The following is a 22,234-nucleotide window of genomic DNA, read 5'->3' on the forward strand; positions in this document are numbered from 1 at the left end:
TATGGTACATGATTCTTTTCATACATGGCTGGATTTTATTTGCTAATGCTTTCTTAAGGTATTGGTACAAGAGGTATCAGTGTGTAGTTTTCTTTTTTTGTATTGTCTTTGGTTTTGGTATCAGGATAATTGTATTCTGCATTTCTTTATTTTTGATTGATATGTAATATACATATTTTCAGAGTACATGTGACAATTTGATACATTCATATAATCCAGATCAGGGTAATTAGGATATCTATCACCTTAAATATTTACTTTTTCTTCATGATATTAACATTCAGGTTTTTCTCTGACGTTTCTGAAATGAATATAGTCCTGAGAAGGTGCTGCTGGTGGTGAAAGCATAGTTTTTGAATCTTTGCAAAACCTAAGACCACACATAAAAACAGCTGCTTAACAAAATAAAAAAAAACTCACTGACAACATTTACAGCAAAACTACGTGTCAGAGTCAGCCCTAGATCCCAGAGAACAAGCAGCTGGAAACATCCGCCAGCCTCAGAGCCCGCACGCCATCCACGTCTACACAGGAGGAAACAGGGAGGCGAAAAAGCCTCTGACGGATGGGAGAAGAGAACAGCGAATAGCCACTGGATGCCCCAGGGGACAGTTCAAGGAGAGCCCCTCCGGGCCAGGCCACCACTCAGGAGAGGCTTTAGAGAAGGGAGCCGGAATTGGGCCAATAAGGACTAAAGAGAGAAATGACAGAGAAGAGGAGAAAAATAGAGCCAGGAAGTTTCAGAAAGCAAGCCACCGTGCCCTTCAACGCTATTTTCACATAAAAATGAGGAACAAAAAAGGATCAAGGTCACAATGATATTTGAAAAACTTGTGTGTTCCTTCTGAGACACCATGTTTGACTTTGACAGAAGGATCCAGCTGGCCTTGACAGAAGGATCCAGGGGACGGAGGAACATGTTGAACACCACGAGTGTGCAGTCAGCAAAATCCAAACTCCAGGAAACTCTTCAAGTCAACAGATCAAGTGTAAGGGGAAAAAATCGATGGAGGAGGAAGCTATAGATTAGAAGATACTTAAAAGATACAACATTTTTTTTTAAATGGGGAAGACTAAACTCTAGTGTATGAAGGTGTACCATTTGGTAAAATAAACCATTACAAAACTTACACAATTACTGTGAAATTCTGGATGGTGGTTACTTTTAGAGGGAAAGAAAGAGTTGAATTTGGGTTGAACTGACCATCAGAATTCTATTTCTTCACTTTCTTGGGGGACACAGTGTTTACAGTCTAATAATTCACTGAGCTGTACATTTACTTTGTATAGTTTTAAGCATTTGTGTGTTATTTTACAATCAAACAGTTTTAAAAGGATGTAAGAGAAAAGTAGTATATAAAACAAAAGAAGGAAATGATAGTTTAAAGGGCCGTACAGCATTGTGTCTATAGTTTGACGATACTGTATTGCACACTTAAAAATTTAAGAGGATACATCTTACGTTGTCTTCTTGTCACAAGGTTTTTTAACCTTCAATGAAGCCATAATACCCAAGTGAAGTTCTTGAAATGAATTTTTCAAAACTACTGAAAATGAAGCAAATAATTTAAAAATAGTTAAACTGAGTAGTTGATGTTTTACAAGTTCTGTGCCTGAAGTTTGTTGCTGAGTCCTCCTTAAGAAGCAAAGGTTCCAAATGCTAACGTTTCCCTCCAGGTAAAGGCTCCTGCAACCCCATGCATTGCCTTGTAATTTCAAGTCTTGGTTTTACTCCAAAACTTTCCTTCGTATATATCCGGGTTAGCAAATCCTACTTGATGAATTCAGTACACAAATGCATAGGGGATCGACTGTACTACAGTTGAATTTGTACTTCGGTTTACAGATCTGTCTTTAATTTCTTTATTTAAAGCTTTTATTGCAAGTAAATAAAAACATATCCTATGATTTCCAGTTTAAATTTTATTCACAAATTCCTTCAACAGATCAGTGTTGTTAAAAAGGGAAGGGGGTGGGTATAAGGATATATTAAAAGAGACTTAATAGACATAACCAGATATGAAGGGTGGCCCTGGATTGGAAATTAGTTTTGACAGACTATCAGTAAGGACATTCTTTAGTCAACTGAAAGAATTTGAATATTGTCTTAGTATTTGATGAGAAGAAAGTTTATTAAATGGAAAGGTAGAAATCTTTGGAGAAAAAATTAGGTTATGAAACAATTCTGAAAAGGGTCTGGTAGATTCTTCTTAAACTAAATATACGCCAATTATTTTTTGACACAGCAGTTCCACTCCTAAGTATTTATGCAAGAAAAGTGAAAGCATATGTTCATAAAATAAGCACACAAGAATATTCATAGCATCTTCATTTGTAATAGCCCCAAACTAGAAACCACACAAGTGTCTATCAATGGAAGAATGGATAAACAAAGCATGGTGTACCACATTATGTGAGTGAAAGAAGTTTTATACAAGAGTACATACTGTATATTTCCATTTATACAAACTTCTTGAGCTGTATAGATAATGAGCACTTGAAATGTGACTAGTGCAAACAGAAATGAAATCTAAGTGTTGAGATTCTAAGTGGAATCTAAGAGGGATTCCAAAGAGTACCCAAAATGCTTCATTAATAATGTTTTTATATTGATTACTTATTTAAATGGTAATATTGTACATAGATGGGGTTAAATAAAATGTTATTAAAATTTTAAAAAGCATCTCGTTTTGGTTTATAAGAATGAGTGTTCATACCCACACGCATCACATATAAGAGATCTGGGAATATATATACTAAGGCAGTGGTTCTCAAAGCACAGTCCCCAGACCAGCACGCAGCATCAGCATCACCTGAGAACTTACTAGGAATGCAAATTCTCTGATTAGGAGCTCTGGGAGCAGGGTCCAATGGTGCATGTTTTAACAAGCCCTTACTTAGGGCCATTTTGATACATGCTCAACTTTGAGAGCCACTTCACTAAGGTAATAACAGTGATCTCTTGATAGAGAAATGTATTTTTAAAATTTTGCTTATCTAGATTATCTAATTTTATAGAATGCTTATGTTTAAATTCTATACTACTAGATTATTTTTAAATTGATAGTTTTTTTGTTGTGGTTTGTTGTGTTATCGTTGTCATTCAGTTTTGAATACTTTCTGATTTCCCCTTGATTTCTTCTTTATTTGAAAGTATGTTATTTCATTTTCTAGTATATGGGGATTTTTTTTTACAAACCTTTCAATTATTTTAATTATTTTTAATTTAATTTATAATGGTCAGGATTATAGTTTGTATGACATGAAGCTGTGAAAATAATTTACTGGTATTTGTTTTATGGTCTGTAATATGACGTGTTTCAGTAAATGTTTTATATGTGCTTAAAAAGAATACATATTCTTCCTTGTTGGATAACATATTCAGTGTATGTCAGGTAGATCACGTTGGTTGATTGTATTCAAATCTTCTCTATTTTTATTGAATTCTGCCTACTTATTCTATCATTTATTAACAGGAATATTAAATTCTCTATAACTATTCTCAACTGTAATTGAAGATTTGCTTGCAGTCATGCGTTGCTTAATATGTTCTGAGAAATGTGTCATTAGGCAATTTCATTGTTGTGCGAACATCATAGATTGCAAACATCATAGAGTATACTTACACAAACCTAGATGATACAGCCTACTATACATCACGGCTATATGGTATGGCCTATTGCTCCTAGGCTACACACAACATTTGACTGTGTAGAATACCGTAGGCAGATTGTAACACAGTGGTAAATATTTGTGTATCTAAACACAAAAAGTACAGTAACAGTATGGTATTATAATGTAATGGGACCATTGTCGTATAGGTAGTCTGTTGTTGACTGAACCATCATTAGATGGTGCCTGACTGCATTTCTCCTTGTAGTTTCACTAGTTTTTCCATCATGTATTTTCAAATTCTGTTAAGTGTATGAATATTTTGTATTATGTTGTCCTCTTGACTAATTGACTACCTTATCGTTAAGAAATTACTCTTTTTGTTATCCCTAGGTATTCTTTATTCTTATATCTACTAGTGTAACACGTATATAGCCAGTTCAGTTTTCAAATTATTAATGTTAGCATGGATGCCTTTTTCTATCCTTTTTCATTTAACTTATTTCTGTCTTTATATTTGCAGTATGTTTCTTGTAGGCAGCATATAGTTGGTTCTTGTTTTCTTAATCCAGTTTCTGAAACTGAGCTGGCTATACCAGTGTCAGACTAGTAGATATCAGAATAAAGAATACCTCGGGATAACAGAAAGAGTAATTACTAAGACCCTTTCCAAAACACCTCAGACATTCCACTTGCCTATAAAACCCATCTAGAATGTCACCCACCAAAATAATAGGGGGAAAAAAGATGTTTAGAGAACGGAGAGAACAGCTTGGGGAATAGTGATTTCATCTTGCCTTGCCTTTGATACATTGGCATTAAAGCATTTCTTCTCACCCCAAAGTATTGTCATATGCTGCGTAACATTTTGGTGCATGGCAGACCACATATATGACAGCGGTCCCATAAGATTATAATACTGTATTTTTACTGTACCTTTTCTGTGTTTAGCTGCACAAGTACTTAGCATTGTGTCACAGCTGCCTACAGTATTCAGTGCAGTCACATGCTGTACAGGTCCGTACCAGGAGCAGTGAGCTGTGCCGTATAGCTAGGTGTGTAGCAGGCCAGGTTTGTATAAGTCTGTTTGAGTACACTTTGTGATATTTGCACAACGCGGAGATGGCCTCAGGTGCATTTCTCAGAATGTCCCCATCGTTAAGCCACATGTGACTGTATTTCAGCACAGAGCACACATTCCAAAAGGACGAGGGATTGTAAGCAAAGTAGGATCAGAGGAAAACAGGGAGCCTGACTGCAGTGCAGGCAAGATGGGCCAGAAAGCTGTCCTGTAACCACATTGTGGAAGGTAAGTGTTAGGGGCCAAATTGTGTCCTCCACAAAGTTTGTATATGGAAGCACCCTAACCCCAGTACCTCAGAAGGTGTCTTTGGAGACAGGATCTTTAAAGAGGTGATGAAGTTAAAACGAGGCCGTTAGGATGGGCCCTAATCCAATCTGATTGGTGTCCTAATAATAAGAGGCCACTTGGACACACAGACACCAGAGATGTGCACACAGAGGAAACACCACATGAGGACACAGCGAGTTGGCAGCCATCTGCAAGCCAAGGAGAGAGGCCTCGGGAGAAACCACACCTGCTGACACGTGGAGCCTCCAGACAGGCGGGAAGTAAATTTCTGCTGTTTAGGCCCCCGGTGTGTGGTGCTTTGTTATGGCAGTCTGAGCAAACTAATGCAGTAAGGCCTTCACACCCCAGCAGGAGACGTTCCCAGACTTAGCAAGCAGGTTCCTCTTGGAGTTGTACTGACTGAGAGTGAGATTTCTCTAGAAGTCCATTCATTCTAACCAAATTCCTTTCCGATCAGGAGATCCACACACGTGGATGTGTGGGTGTGTTCAGCAGACCAGAGCATGGATTTCCCTAAGGACGGTGGTGTGGTTTGGGGTTAAAGAGATCATTACCAAAGTGACCCTGTAGAGAGCCACTGGCAGGGTGAGAAAGGTGATGGTGTGTCTGTTACCTTTTAACTCACCTGGAACTCATTTCTGTCTGCTCAGGTTGAATGGACGAGTGGCTAGTCCAGGATGACCTAGTCCAGCTCAAGTTGCTTCCCTGTGGCCTTTCCTACAGGCCAGCCACCAGTGCTATAACTGCAGTCAAGCGGCAACCTCATTTTTTCTTCTAGTTGCTCCCAGCTCATTCATTTGTAGTGGTCTAAGCCCTCCACGCGCCAGACCTCCGTCCTCAGCTCTGCAGATGTCAGTCTGCCTGGTGACTGGATAGGTTCTCGCAGGCCGTGTGTCCTCACCCAGGCTACTCTGGTTGTGACGTGATCTGTGCCTTGCAGTGTGAGCGCTGCAGCGCTCTGCCCAACAGGCTCACTCAGGCCGGTCTTACATTCCCAGCCCCACATGTTATGAAACCGCATGCTCACTTGGCTCAAGTTGGTGCTTGTATTCGATGCTTTCCACAGAAATGCCAAAAACAGAGGAGCGATGTTTAAAAACAATTCATAAAATTGGCAACTACATTGCCAAAGCGTAGATGATTTGTCCTGGGTAATTTGCAGAAGTTTAGGCGGGTTCTGTGGCCGCGCTGGCAGTGGGGAGAGAGCTCAGTGACCGGTCCCCAGAGGCCACCGTGGGGGCTGACAGAGCGTGGGGTGACAGGCTCCCGGGCGGGCGCTCCGTGCACTTGCTCTCCCACACAGCACAGCTGCTTCGAATCTGCTCTGCTCAGTCCTCCAGCCCTCTGATTTTACAAAGGAAATGGAGATACCAAGTAGGAACTTTCTTATCTTCTCGACACAGAAACGTAAACCTCCTTGCCGTCACCGTTAGCCTGTCCCCTCTGTCTCACTGTGGAGAGCTGTTCTTGCTGTCCCGAGCCAGTGCCCTGGGCCCCAGCACTGTCTCCTCACATCATGTCAGGTCTCTCAGGACAATGGCATATTCCCTCTCGCTCGTATTTTCAACCCCTTCCCTTCTTAAACACACCCAGGTCGTTCCGATTAAAAACAAGCCCATGCACAACGCCCTCACTGGGTTTCTCAACCCTCTGCCGCTGCGCTGTTGCCTCTCGCGTCACGCCAAGCTTCTCGAGAAAGCCGGTCACCCTCTTCCCACCCACCGACTTTCAGACCCACCGCGAAGCCGGCCACCAGCCGATACACCAGTTCTCATCTTAATGGTCTTTCAGCAGCTCTCGATATTTCTTCCCGGGGAAGCATTGTCATCCTGTGGCTTCCGTGTCACAGTTCTCTGCCCGTGTCCCCTCCTGCTGTGTCCCCTGGCTGCTCCATGGTGCTCGTGCATCTCGTTCTCCAGCCTCTGCGCAGGCTGGCTTTGCCTCCGTGGAGTCAGGGTGGTGGCCACTTCTAAACGTGCCACCTCCTGCCAGACGTCTCCTCTGAGCTCTGGATGCTTGTATGCCACTGTTTCCATATTGTTTCTTCTGCACGATCCCTGGGCAGCCCAGGAAATCAGCACAGCTAGACCTTCCCAGTCCCGGTTGTCCCCCTGCCCCGTGCTCCGTCTCTGGGGAGGGCACGTGCAGCAAAACCCCGGTGTCCTTCTGGTCAGTCTCTTTCCTCCATCCATCAGGCAGTTCCACTGGTTCTTACCTCTCAGTTTTCCTTGAATCTACCCACTTTCCCCAACTCTGCATCTGCCCCCTCCTGGTCCAAAATACAATCCTATCTTGCCCAGTTGCCACAGATAAACCTGCATCTATTCTTGCTCCTTCTAACGTGTTCTCACACTGCCAGACTAATGTTTTTAAAACTCAGATCGAATCAAGTCAGCCCCATGCGGAAAATCCTTGCAGTGCATTTAGGATGAGGAAGAAGCATCTTAGCCAGGCCTCGGTGGGGTGGGGCCTTCCTGTCCCAGGGCCTTGCTCTGCAGCCCCAGGTCTTTCCCCGGGGCACCCAGACAACGGTTTCTGCTGCCTGTCTTTGTGTGTTCTGCTCATTTGTCCTCCCCTTCAGATCTCAGCACGATGGCATGTCCGGGGGAGGTTTCCCCTACCCCTGTTCCCCCCCATGTGTATTGTATAAATATATATCTTAATTTAATTTTATGTATATCATGGTGTTTTGACATTTTATTAATAAAAAGCCTTTCTGGCTGGGGAGAGACTGTCCCTCCCAGGGCTAGCCAATCTTAGAGCCAGCAGGGTGCAACCGGGAGCTCGCCTCTGGTATGCACACTAACCAGTCCAGAGCTGTACCTCCTCTCTCTGGCCCCTCCAGCCCTGGATGTGATATTGCTCTGCCTGAACCCTCCCAGGGCCTGGGAACAGCAACTAGGGGCCAGCCCTATAGCTTAGGGCCAGCCAGAGTCATTTAGACTAACTAGCCAGCCCTAAACCTCCCCTGCCCTGCCCTGCCCTGCCCTGCCCTGCCCTGCCGGGAGCAGGGGAATGGGTGATGGAAATCTCAGTAAAGGCCCAGCCTCACCGTGGCTCCTGTCTCTTGCTTCTACACCCTGGTATGTCCCTGCGTGGCCCTGTGTGGTGTGCCATGCCGCCTGTCTCTTGGACCTGTGAGTGTGATACACTTTGTTTCTCCAAGTCTCTTTTCTGGTGGCCGCACCTGGATGACCGTCACGTAAGAGGACACAGAACACCATGACTGGGGCCGACTTCTCCATCCCAGCTGCTCCCAGTCCTCTGGGGCTCTCGTTCCTTGCGTTGGTGTTTGGTTGGGGAGGTTTTCTAGCTCCTGTCCGTCTTCCTCACTAGACTGTGAGCTCCATGGAGCAGGGACCCTGACTGTTTTTCTTGTCACTGGAACCCAGGGTTTGAGTTCCAACTTCAGGCCTCCTCTGAATCTCAGTTTTCTTATCAGTATCAGATGGAGATACTTTGGAACCTTTTCTATCTTTTAGGGTTCTTGGCAGGAGAGGAATAGATTTCACAAATGAAACTCACTGTTTCGAGTGATGGTTCCCTCCCATTCGAGGGCTGATGGGCATGACAGTGGAGAGCAGCGACTAGTGCCAGTTTCTTCTGTTGCAGGAGAGCAGGGGAGGGTGGGGAATGTATACAAATGGGGGTTTTACCATAGAATCTTACTGATCTCAAAAAGGTGATGGGGGAAAGTTAAACCAAATAAGGAGAAATTTAAAATGTTTAGGTTTTTCCTTGTGAGAATTCTGCGTGTTCATTTAAGATAATTTGGATAACGTAGAAAGGCAAAAGAAAAGAAGAAATCACCTAACATCCAACCTGCCAAACACATTTTCCCACATTTATAAATGTTCATCAAGAACATAATTTTTAATGCCTGCGTGGTAATGTGTCATATTGATGTATGTTATTTTCTTTCTCTCTTTTATTTAGGTTATTATAAAAAAATTTTACTACTGTAAAAATGCTGCAATTAGTATTCTTTGTACATAAATCTTTGTGTGCATAAATGCATAATTTACAAGAGTGGGAAGGCTGAATAATACTTTCTAGGCTTTAGAACATTATTCCCTCATAAGTCTGCAGAAAAGTTTCAGCAATGCATATATCCATCAATAGAGTAAGACGGTACCGGCTTCCCTGCGCCCTGGCCAGGTTGGGGTATTATAAAATACAAACATTCAAGTGTATATACTGCCCTACCTTGATGCAAATTTAATGTGTGGAATGGTATTTTATTGTTTTAATTTGCATTTGTAATGCAAATTACTCCTGAGCTTCAACATTTTCCTGTTAGCCGTTGGCAATTTCTCTTTGTAAAATGTCTGTGGTTCTTTGCATCGTTTTCTACAGGGCTATTCTCTTTTTCTTATTTACTTATAAAACCCTCTTTATATCAAGCACACTAATTTTGTTTTTGTCATATATGCAAATATGAGCTTCCATAGAATTTTCTAAATGACCAGAAGTGCAAGGGGAGTTTAAAGAAAAGCACACGTGAAATGGGATAATATGGTTAACTTTCACTTTATTAATAAGGCCAGCCGGTTCCTCTCTTATTTGCCAAGGAGCATGCATGTGACGAAGAGTCTGGACTTTGAAGTTGGACAGACCTGATTCCAGTCCTACCTCTGCCAGTCTCTAGCTGAGAGACCTAGGATAAATTATTAACTTCTGCAAGTCTCAGGTTTAATTCCTGGGTAACAAGAATCCTTCCAGCCTTGTTTGGAGAGGTCAATAGCTTATAGGTAGTGTGTGGTACAGAGGTGCTGTTCTATAAATACTCATTCTTTTTCCATATCCCTCAAAGATGTGCTGTTCACGCATGATGTATTTTGTTTCAGTAAGGAGTGTGCATATTTCACTCACTAGTAGCCAGATATGCAATCACTCATTAATATTTCCCAAATAGGTAAATATGATAAAGGTACAAATGGAAGTAGAAAAATTCTTAGTTAACTGTTAACTATTTATCTGAGTCTAGGAGTGATTTTAATTTTCAAGCTCAGGGATAATATCAGAAAATTTGGATTGGTTCCATAAAAGTGGTAGACAACGTGAGAGATGCCATTCTGGGAAAAAAGGGAACAGACAGCCCCACATAACTCCAAAATATTTTGATTTTAAATAGTTTCATATAAAGTCTCAAAATACTTGCACTTTTTCATTGAGAATTTAAGTCTCAATCTGTTCTTTTCCCCCTTTTAGGTGTGGCTGGATCTCTTAAAACCTATTGTGAAACAGATTCGAAGTAAGTATGTACCTATGTTTAACAGGGATGTGAAACAGAAAGGCAGATGTTCGCATGTCTAGACGACTCTTGCCCTGTGCATGAAGCCCCAGTGATAGAGATTCTTCTTTTACCTTCGATTACCTTTCATTGTCCACTAGTCCACACATGATTAAAATGTGTATCTTCTACAATTTTAATGTATTAATAACAATTTGATAATCAAAACCTTGCTTGGGAAATCAAACATCATTTTGATTAACAACTGAAGCCTGCTGCTATATGAGTAGGAAGCCCCAGGATAATTGGGCTTGTCTTGTCTATGCCATTGTTTCTTACTGTCACTTTCAGAGGGGAAAGGTAGAGCCACTTATTCGTAAAACTGATTTTAGGTTTCCTGTCCTCACCATTCAAAGCCTGTGAAATCAGGATACATGTGTTTTTGGGGAAAACAACGCCCAAAAGCGTGTGTGTGTGTGTGTGTGTGTGTGTGTGTGTGTTTCTGAACAGCAAGCAGAACTCTGCAGGGAGATTGGCGTGCATTTAGGCTCTGTGTTAGGAAGAAAGGATGAGGGAAGGTGTAAGAGAGGAGCAAGGAAAAGAGAACATTTGCTTTTTCTCTCCTCTCTCTCCTGTCTCTGCTTTGCGGTGAAATTCAAGGTCAAGCTCTGTTCACAAAGTCATCCCAACCAGTCCCTCACTGCCCAGAAGTCTGAGGATGGTGACAAAACCACATCCCTCTAGTTGAGCATGAAGCTCACAATACCTGTGGGGTTGTTTCTGTATCTGATTAAGAAACCCCACTGCGCCACTTAGAGCAATTTTTGTGGGTGTAATAAACACACAGCATAATGGCTGTGCGGCCCCTACACAATGGAAATTGACATTGATCTTCTGTAATTTAAATCAAGCAATTATTGGTGCTGAAAATGAAAAGGCCATCCTTTCCTGGTCACTGGGTGTCCTCGTCCTGCATGTGGGGAGAATCACTAAGCAAAGCCCCCAGGCCTGAGGGGCCAGGCAGCATGCAGTGAGAAGACGGACATTTGCGCCTGCAGTGGTCCAGGAGGGAGTGGGGAGGTATCTCTCCAGGGCAGCCCTGCAGACGGACTCCACTGCTGGCAGGTCAGAACCAGAGCAGGACTGTTATCTGTTTGTCTCCTCCCTGTACTGTGACTGGCCCAGTGTGACAAAGCTGTCACCTTGCATTGAGTGCTAGCATCTTCCTAGTTTCAGGTTTTCTAAGGATCCCAGCAGCCTCATTTAGCTTACTCTCTGTGAAAATTGCCGAGAGGGAACAGTATGGCCTTCTTGTCTTCCTCGCTCTGCTGCGGTGATTTTTTGCTCCACAGTTGACATGTGAGGGTTTCTGCTGATTTTCAGAGTTATTAGGGAAAAGAAGCTCAGCTTCTCTTGGCTTCAGTATTTTCATGCCTTTCTGTTTTCTCCTGATTTTGTATGTATTGCTGACATTGTCACCTTATGATAGCATTTTTGTTTTTTTCTAAGCTTGAATGTGTGGTCTCAGAAATTATAACACAAAATCTACTTTTTGTGTTTATCATGAAAAGTGGGACAAAAAGACATTTTCTGTTTTCATAACACTACTATTAAAATTTTGATTTCATTATAATACCTTGTATTTCGTAGAACGTAAATGCATTGCTATCATTCCAAGTGGCAGACCTTATGGGACTGCTCTTATGTTGTAGCTTGCACCTTAAAACAAAAAACTCCGACCCACGTCACAGAGTATTATCTTATAATCTTGTTCTGTTGTTCTGTTTTAATTCTGAAAAGTTATCCATATTGTTCATAGTCTCCCTCCCCCTGCCCCCCACCTGCTTCCTGATTTTGTCTTAACTCATTGGTAAGATGGTTTATAAGACACTTACAAAGGCTTTGGCTGATAAATGCAGAGCCATGTCTTGTTTCTGTTTTCTCTCCAGAGCTGAGGAGAGCACCTAGGTGCTAGAAACATATATAATGAACACATTAGGGACTGTACCTTATAAATAAATATAATAAATCACATAACTGATTTACATTTTCATTATATTTTCCTTAAATTATCCAAAGCCTATATTTGGATAAAAGCAGCCAATTGTAGATACATTTTTTAAGACACCTGAGTATAATTTTTTAAACCTGAGTATAATTTAAGTCTCCAGAAAAAAAGTTTAATAGCTCAATGTAATACCTTTGCCATAGTATTTTTTTAAAACAGATACCTATTTCCCCACAATACGGAAGTGTGAATTAGTAGCCAAACTTGGCGAGTTGTTGAGTGACTTGGTGGTTGGCAGACGTACTCTTAGGAGCTTGGGATGAGATGCATTGTTTAGTACAATCTACCCTGTAAAGTTGTTTTCTTTAATGGCATTTGAAACACAAATCAATAAATGCTTCATTGCTTTTTTGCTTCTTCTTTAGGGCCAAAGCATGTTGTTGTTAAGTTTGTGGTGAAATTCTTTCCACCTGACCACACACAACTCCAAGAAGAACTCACAAGGTTAGTGGTTTGGAAACTGGGTATTTTTTGCTACAGGGTGCAGAGGAAAAGAGAAAATTAATGCTCTGATTTGATTAAATAAAAATGCTCATAATATTTGCTTGACCAGCATCTGCTCTGTGCTTAACAATTTAACCCTCCTCTCTCCCAGCTCTGCCTCTAAAAATGAGGGGAAGAAAAGTACATTTTCCCTAAAGCCTGGTTTCTTTAAGGCTGTGACATGAAGTGAACTAGGCTTATAACCTGTCAATGTCATCGTTTCCATCTTAGATCTATCACATCATGAGACAGTTTTGGGAAGTAAAGCTTTTCTGTGAAATGAAAATGTTAACTCACACTATCTTTGCTGTTGCCTTGTATAGGTAGGTTTGACATGAACTGTCAGTAAGTTTCTTTGAGAGTGTGGCCAAGTCGGAGAAGTGGGAGCATTGGATCAGGCCTGGCGTCCAGCCATTAGTCCTGCCACTCACCAGCTGTGTGACTGGCCGGTTGCTTGTCCCCTCTGTGCTGTTGTTAATTCCCCTCAACAATGCATACTATGATGCTTGCTCAGCCAGAATTGTTTTGAGGATAAGCACTAGTGTATGCAGAGTGGCTGGAATCCAGTAGGAACACTGTAAATGCTGTCGTCACCACCACTAACTACCATCACCATCGCCACCAGTGTCACCACCACTATCACTACCACCACCCACCACCGCCATCACCGTCTTCACTACCACCACCCACCACCACCACCACCACCACCACCACCTTCACCACCACCACCATCATCTTCACCACCACCACCATCTTCACCACCACCACCACCATCTTTATCATCACCACCATCATCTTCACCACCCCACTATCATCTTCACCACCACCACCATCTTTACCATCACCACCATCATCACCATCATCTTCACCGCCACCACCACCATCTTCACTGTCATCACTGCTACTGCGCAGTTTATAGTTTGAGGCAAGACAGCCAACAGACAGCCAGGCGGCAGGAGCACAGAAAGGTAGAATGCCCCCCTCTGAAGAGCACCCTTCACAGTACACTAGTCTGACCGACCAGTTCTTGTCACACATGCTTTTCAAGTGATGGCTGTTTAAGACCAAGCCCATCATGTCTTTCTCATCCCTCTTGGTACAGAGTACAGTATCTTGGGTCACTGACCATCATTCGTCAATGGGACGAAGACGTTCATTTAGTCCACAGTGTTTATCAGGTGTGCACTGTGGGCGAGCGTGTTCTAGGCACCGGAAATATCGTGGTGAAAAGACAAGTCTCAAATCTCATGGAAACAGACAAAATGGTTAAATAAACAAGAAAAACACCAGATAGTGGGAAGAGCTCTTTAGGTAATTGAAGTAGGGTGACATGATAGGAAGTGACAGGGTGAGGACTTCAGACCGGTGTGTCTGGGATGCCTCTTGAGGAAGCGAGGAACGTCTGTCAGTGCTTTCCTGAGGAAGAGCTTTCCAGAGAGACATCAGTCAGGATGCCCGGGCCAGGAATAAGCTCCACACGTTCGGGCACTTAAGGGAGGGCCAGTGTGGCAGGAGCGCTGGGGGCAGTGCAGTGAGGGGGAGCGGCTCTGTGACACGTAGTGCTGAAAGAGCTGGTGTGGGTGCTGTGGGGGCAGAATTCCCGGGAACTGCGGGGAGGAAGCCGTGACAGTGTTCCAGGCCAAGACCGTGGCGGCCAAGAGGGTGGTAGCAGTGGATGTGGAGAAGAGTGAGTATGTTTGGAATTTGTGCTGGAGGTTGGGTCCCCTGTCCTGGTGATGCTTCGGAGGTGGAGTCTGAGGAAAATAGAGGGGCCACTTAGATTTTTGACTTGAGCGGCCGAGTAGACGGTGTTGGCGATTGCTAAAATGAGAAGGGTGGGGGGAGTGGAGGATTGGGGCTGGTAGAGCGTCAGGGGGTGGTTCTGGCCTGGTTCCGAGTGAGACACCTGTTAGACATCACGTGGCCGCAGCGGGAGGGCCACTGGGTGCAGGAATGAGGGGTTCCAGGAAGAGACGATGACGAAGACTTCGCCATTTTGTGTTTTCTGATTGAACTGCCACTAATCGCGCACCTCCACTTCAGTCTTCCAGTTAGTGAAGAGGGTGAGGGCCGCCAGGAGTGGGCAGAAGCCACCTGCCTCCTGGGGATGACGCGAAGTCTGGTGGAGCTGCTAGACTGGGGTGCACGAGACCTGGGCCCTGTATTGGGGCTGCTATATGTGGGTGTCAGGGCAGTTTGCCTGGTGCTGGAACGTGCATCGCTCTGATCTCGGTGCACTGAAGTAAACCCAAGGGCGAGTCCAGCTGCTGCTCAGCCTTGTGCCTTTTCCTCCTGCAAACCACTGGGCCTCGTTCCTGCTTGGGAAGTTGGAGGCATGTATCCTTTTTTTGTTTTTGTCTTTGTTTTTTCATTTTTCCATTGAAAATTCTACTTTGCAAATAGTTTTGCACCTTTTCAATTTCTGTGAACCATTGTCTCTAGAGATTTGTGCTTTTCTACCATCCTGGTCCTTGTTACAAAACCCCACACAACTTGTTAGCATTAAGCTGGGTGCGCCTGGTGTCTTGCCAGCTTCTCTGTCGATGCTGATAAATTCCTCAAGTTACAGGAGCTCAGCCGGATGCAGCGGGTTTTTGTTATTTTTGTTCTCTGGCTCCCGGTGTGAACTGACATTTCAGAAATCTTTTCCAAGGAGACAGTTCTTTAGGCTCAATGTTGAATAAAATTGATCTGAAATTTCTACTGTATTTATCAACCCCCCCATCTCTATCTACTTTGGCACAAAGTATAGGGAACCTCACAGGGCTGACATGTTGGGACTCACACACTCAAATTCCCGTTTGAGCGAAAAAATACTGACCGTTGAGGTTTCAGGGGCTTTTCTTTGGCAGGTGGTGAGTGGGGGGGGGGTTGGGAGAAGCTCTATGTCCGCAGTGCTTTGGGGGAGGGACGTGTGCTCAGGAGTGGGACAGAGAAACTGGCCTGCAGCAAAGCGTAAGTGACCCTCGCTCTGTAGTTAATTCTTTGGGCCTCCAGGAATAGCTTCCAGCTTCCCGCTTATATAGATAGAAGATTAAATTGCACTTTGCTGTTAAACAAGAAGCTGAATTCCTTTCTATTTATTGAACTGTGCACGCTGTGAAACTCTGTCCTATTGACAGCAGCGCCGGGCATCTAAAAGGTGAAAAGTACTGACTCGTAAGTGCAGGCGGAAAACAGCAAGCCAGGGGGCTTTGGAAAAGAAGTGCCCGGGTTTTCTTAATGCATAGCTCAGAATCACTTTTCTCATGGGAGTTCCACTGCCCTTTGCTCTTCCCCTTCCTTCGGGGCATCCGGTCTTCAATCAGATCCGATTTCTACTTGCCTGTGTTCTTCTAACTGGAGAGGGCCCTGTACCGCCTGCTGGAGTGAGTGTTCCCTCACACTGCAGGGAAATTGCAAATGATTTACATTTAATAAGAAAAGAGAAGATTAGGACCTTCTAAATGAAATAAATTAAAATGTTCTTGTTGAGAACAAAGCAAGGTGTCAGATGGGTGTGACGTGTAACTCTTGCAGTCCCTTGCGGTAAAACCTCTTGTGTTTCTCCTGCCACCATCGTCACCAACCTCCTCACGCCAGCCTTTCTGCAAGGAGAGGGGATTCCATTCTGAGCAACTTTGTGTTTTTTTCTCGTGTTTACTGGTTTAATTTTATTTAGTGCCTGCTGAGTGAAACCTAGCCTTTAGCTCTTGAGAGTCTGATTGGAATTGCTTCAGTTTATAGTGCCGAAGGTGTTGCTTAAACTCTAAAGTTAGCATCGCCGCCAGCGTGCTCAACTTACAGCTCATGTCAGTAAGGAAAGTCGACAGCGTTACTACCCAGGAAGCTATTTCTCGTGTTACAAGGGCCTTGGAACAGGAAGAGTCAGCATAGTCGGGGGTGACAAGTTCTTCCTTCAGTCTTCAGAAAGGCTCATGCCCTCCAAACAAACGTGTGAGCTTTCAGAACCCGATGCCAGCTCGCGGCCCACGTGAGATCGTCACCAGAGGTCCCCAAAGCCTGCCGGACCTTGACCGTGAATCTGTCACTGAACACACTTCTTTGTGCACATGGGACCTCGTGTTTGAACTGGTAAATGGTAAAATATTCAGAATATAATGCTTTTAAAGCATAAAGCCCTCCTACTTATTTAAAAAATCGACGACACTGATTAGAGTTAAAGCCTGTAGCTCTATGGCGTGTCAGGTTCAAAAAGGCAATAATCCCTGCCTTATCCAGAAAGATCGTTTATACTGCTGCTTCCTGTATGAACCTATATGTTGATATTTAGATTATTTTGTATTCTGCCTTTCTTCCCTTTGACTTTCCAGAGACAGAAAGTTGCAGGTGGGGAGGCGGGAGAATAAGAATAAACATTTGGAAGGTCAGAGAAAGGTCAATTGGTGCCCAAATCTGTAGGGTGTTTTTTGATGGTCATAAAATTACCACAGTGATTTTTTTTTTTTTTTTTTAGTTCTTAATAATGGAACTTACTAAATGACTTAAAAGAGATCAGTTATTCTTTTATTTAAAAAAAATTGCAAACATTTATTGAATTTTTTTTTACTTAATTCTATGGAAACCTCTGCGGTTGATATTGTTAAAGGCCTTTTTGAGAATTAAAAATAACCTTTGGTTATTATAATAGCAGTAAATATACATCATAGAAAGTTAGAATATACAAGCGAATAAGACTTGGAAAGAATGCTGTATTCCTGTTGCCCATCACCTTAGAGTGATGTCCTTTCTGGGTTTTTTCCTGTGCGTTTCATCTCATCTAATATGTTGGCCATACTCACATTTCCTTATTTGCCCCCAACTGACATTTATATCTGCTTATTCTAATGTAAGATTCACTCTAGGACCATGTATCGTGTCTGGTTATGCATCCTCTGGGCCTCTTGTAATGTAGCATAGTCCTTCATTTTGTTTTCTTTATGATACCATCTTGCTGAAGAAATTGGACCAGAAGTACTACAAAATAGCCTACCTTCTGAATTTTTCTGATTGTTTCCTCTGGGGGCTCTTTGGCTTCTTTCTCTATCCTTTGTGTTTTCCTGAAAACTGGATGTCTTAGTCCATTGTGTATTGCTATAAAGGAGTACCTGAGGCTGGGTAATTTATAAAGAAAAAAAGTTTCATTTGGCTCACGGTTCTGGATGGCTGGAAAGTTCAAGATGGAGCATCAGCAGCTGGTGAGGGCCTCAGGCCGCTTGGCGGAAGGTGAATGGGAGCTGGCTTGTGCAGAGCACATGGTGAGAGGGAGCAGGAGTGGGGTGGAGGTGCCAGGCTCTTTTTAACAACCAGCTCTCTGGGGAACTGATGGAGCAAGATCACACACACTCAGGAGGCTGAGGCAGGAGGATGGCCTGAGGCCAGGAGATAAAGACCAGCCTGGGCAATGTATCGAGATCTTCGTCTCTAAAAAATATTTTAAAAATCAGCCACGCACGGTGGTGGGCACCTGTAGTCCCAGCTGCTTGGGAGTCTGAGGCAGGAGGATCCCTTGAGCCCAGGAGTTCGAGGCCGCAGTGAACTATGATTGGGCCACTGCGCTCCATCCTGGGTGACACAGTGAGACCCTGTCTCAAAATAAAATAAGGTGGTGACATTCTCATCTTTCCATTATGAAATAAAGTCATGTTACTTTGGCCCTATACAAATGTCCAGTCTCCTAATTGGTTTTTTTGCTTTTTTTGCCAATTGACAATCCTTGCTAGAGTCAGTAACAAAGCTGTTTTAGAGTACGTATGACTGATTCTGTAAAAAAAAAAAAAAAAAGAAGTTTAATGTTTCCTATTTCCTGTACCCTGCAAAAATATATAGGGTGATAGGCTATAGTCTTAAATTTTTATGGCGCTCTCTCTCCATATATGTCTCTTTGTATTTGGGGGGAGGTGTTTACACTGCTTGGAGTGGCAGCTGGAATTCATTCCAGCCCATGCAGACCTTCTCGTTGTTGAGTTTTTTATCCCTTTCTTCAGTTTCTCATGGTGTGGACAGTTTGCCCGGGGTGAGCTGCCTTTGATGTGGACCCTCCTGTTCTGTGTGCATGATGTCCGTCTCTCTTGATCTTCACAGGTACCTGTTTGCTCTGCAGGTGAAGCAGGACTTGGCTCAAGGCAGGTTGACGTGCAACGACACCAGCGCAGCTCTCTTGATTTCACACATTGTACAGTGTAAGTTCCGTTGGTCCTTTGAAAATCTTGTTGGAAATAACACAGTGATCTGCTTGATGGGGGAGAAAATCACATCCACAAAATAAACAGTAACAATATCTTTGTGTTATTTTTGCTGTTAGCATGAAGGCCCATGGGTAGAAGAGCAAACAAGACTCCTAACATCATTTAATATGCATATCCCCAAACATTAACCCACAAATTCTCTGTTTGGCTGTTTGTCTACTTTGTTCAGGGACTGGTACACAGTTGCCACCTCAGTTGTCTCAAACGAGAAGCTTGGATGGATGGTGGCCGAGTAGACTACACTTGTTCTGTCCTGTTCTTGGAGTTAAACTTTTTCATTGAATACTGCACTTTAGCCTTAAAACACACTCTAGAGTTCAGTAAACCAAGACACATGAAACTAGACTGAATCCTAGAGATGCTTGAAACTAGATAATTTAACTTATCTTAATCTAGACAAGGGATAAATCCGAGTGTGCCTATTCCAACTTCCCGACCAAGGCAGAAGTTACGTGAAACGGAATAGACAAATTATGTTTCAGAAAGGTAATGGTGTGTATAGACCAAGGCCAATGTGTATAATCACAACTATTAAAAAAAGTTGTGTTCTGCAATTATATAGGCAGTAGGAGAAAAAATGTTGTGCTTTCATATCATCCTTTTAATTTCCATTTTATACAAAGTGGTCCCTTGTAATCAGCCTCATCCCCTTCTGATCCCTGCCCAGTTAACAAGATTTCCAAAGGTTTGTAGGAAGTGTCACTCCTAGTAGTCAACAAATTGCCTTAGTCTAATACAATAAGGTGTTTCTATAGACAGTGCTTCTGAATTTTTGTAAATGAGCATTATTGAATGTTGAGTAGACTTAGTAGATATGTTTTCTTATCAGTTTGGAAAAAGGGTTATGAGAAGGAAAAACAAGAAATAGGTATCCTTTATTAAACCTTACCATATGCCATCAGTGTATATGATCTCATTTAATTCTCACAACAATCCCCTGAGATGAGTACTATTGTTACCGTCATTTTACAAGTGAGGAATCTTCAGCATGGAAAGTTACAGAACTTTTTCCTTCTCTGCGTTTGTTCTTCCCTCTTCATAAACGATAGTGGAGAGACAAGAAGGCTTTGAGTCCGGCAGTCCTGGTTTCTGTTAGTTGCTGGGTGACCCCTGCACGTTGCCAACCCCCCAACCTCATTTCTTTTGGAACATGAGACTAACGGATTCTTTCTCATCAGGCTGTGAAAGTCAAATGACAGCACACACAGTTGTCCCTCAGTATTCACGGAGGATTGGTCCCAGGACCTCCAAAGGATACCAAACCCTAGGATGATCAAGTCCCTGATAGAAAGTAGCATAGGATGTGCACATAACCCACACACATCCTCCGTATACTTTAAATCGTCTCTAGAGTACTGATAATACCTAATACAACATAAATGCTGTGTGAATAGTTGTCATACTGTGTCGTTTCAGGAATAATGACAAGAAAAAGATGTCTGTACATGTTCAGTACAGATGCAGTTTTTTTCCCGAATATTTTTCATCCACAATTGGTTGAATCCATGGACACAGAACCCACAGATACAGAGGGCCGACTGTATACCCAGTACATGTTAGGTGCTCAGTAAACACTGCTTTCCTTTCTTTATCCTCACTCACTTACAACCCTCCCTTTCCAATCAATGTAAGATTTTTAAATGAAGCTTCCTTACTGGAACGGTAACTTCATAAAATGTCTCTGACCCCAGGCATTTTGTAAGCAGAAGAGAAATTTACATTACTCGAAGATTCCTGATGCCATTATTCTCATACCTCATTCCTCCTGTTTCTTTCTTTTAAAAATCTGTTACATTAAGAATAGATTTTAAGTGTTTCACCACAAAAGAAAGTATGTGAGGTGCTGCATACGTTAATTAGCTCAGTTGAGCCATTCCAAATATACACATACATCAAAACATCATGTTGTTCACCATAAATATACACAGTTTTTATTTTGTCAATTAAAAAGATGAAAGTCTGTTAGCAACAGTGAGTCTGACTTGCACATCTGGGAATGGAGATTCTCTGACACTCAGGAAACCACGGTCTCTGTCTGGAACACAACATTCTTGCCCAGACACCACAAGTGGCTCAGAATCCCCCAAGAATCTTGAGTTCTCCGAAGTTAAATAGATGGGTTCAGAAGGACTCCTGCTGTCTACATGGGATTAGACATACAGTCATGAGACACATTTTCTTTTTAATATTTATAAAGCCCCATTTCTGCATTTTTAAGCATCCTGTGCACTCAGCCATGAAAGAAAATTCACAGAACCTTCTGTGAATTGTGTCTTCATTTCAATTATTGGCAATTATGTGCACTATTGGTAAGATACTGGGCGTCAACTCATCTCTCTTTGGTATATGCCATATTAATGCTGATGGAAAATTCTCTCTGGTAAGCTGGATACTCATCTTTATCTGTACACAAAATCCAAAGTCTTTTATTTTCCCCCCTCCTTTTATTTGAATGCATGATGTCTTTCAGATAGTCTGTATTTTTTTGTTTGCTCCTCTGTCACTGGCCTTATATATTCCCTGCAATATTTCAAATGTTTAATTTTCTCTAATTTGTTATGGGTTGACTAAGTAGGACAGACAACCCGATAAAAAGATGAATCAGATATTAGATGGCCCTGCTATAAAAATGCCACTTGGGGGCATGGTGGCTTGGCAGGGCTGCATTCGTGTGGGTTGTATGTGTCCCTGCTCTGAGGACGATGTGTGGCAGAATGGGCTTGTCCAAACACGTCCCCCAGAGAAGTCCCATTCATTGACTGAAATCCCTGGATTTTGGTTTGTTGTTGCCCCCGTTATCTTGCTGTGAATAGATGCTAGGAATACAGAATATGCCTAAGCTGACAGGACATCTGTGGCATAAAACATTAAGAAATAGGAAGTCAGGTCTTGAACATGTGTTGGTTCTCAAATTCTCAAAATCCAAGGAAGAGCCTATTTCCATATTTCAGAGGGGAGAAGGCACTGGGAGCAGATGAGTTTGGTGGTCACATTGCCACGGCATTTGAGAAGGGGAAGGTGTGTCCACCCTGATGTCAAAGGAAAAACCTGAATATTCTTTTTATATGGGATTATTGGGAGGAGTGTGTTATAAGGTCCATAGGTGTTAAAAAGCCCAAACTTAGAGCTCAGAAGAAATTTAGGATTTAGGTGATTGCTCCAAATCCTCATTATTCCCAGATTCCGTGTTTGCCCATTTGCTCACTGGCTGATACTTGTAGTCCCAAATCAGCACTCAT

At 42.7% G+C, this 22,234-nt stretch overlaps 1 protein-coding gene across 2 annotated transcripts in view; it reads left to right on the forward strand.

Moving 5' to 3' along the window:
- Positions 1 to 22,234, forward strand: part of FARP1 (FERM, ARH/RhoGEF and pleckstrin domain protein 1) — a 262,046-nt gene that overhangs the window by 182,518 nt on the left and 57,294 nt on the right. For both annotated transcript variants that reach the window (XM_069467589.1, XM_069467590.1), the window contains exons 4-6: positions 10,196 to 10,238; positions 12,651 to 12,729; positions 18,832 to 18,929. In XM_069467589.1, coding sequence (XP_069323690.1) covers positions 10,196 to 10,238; positions 12,651 to 12,729; positions 18,832 to 18,929 — 220 coding nt within the window. The remainder of the gene's footprint in view (positions 1 to 10,195; positions 10,239 to 12,650; positions 12,730 to 18,831; positions 18,930 to 22,234) is intronic.

The sequence above is a fragment of the Eulemur rufifrons genome, chromosome 4 (genome assembly GCF_041146395.1).
Source record: "Eulemur rufifrons isolate Redbay chromosome 4, OSU_ERuf_1, whole genome shotgun sequence".
In the NCBI taxonomy this organism is placed as follows: Eukaryota; Metazoa; Chordata; class Mammalia; order Primates; family Lemuridae; genus Eulemur; species Eulemur rufifrons.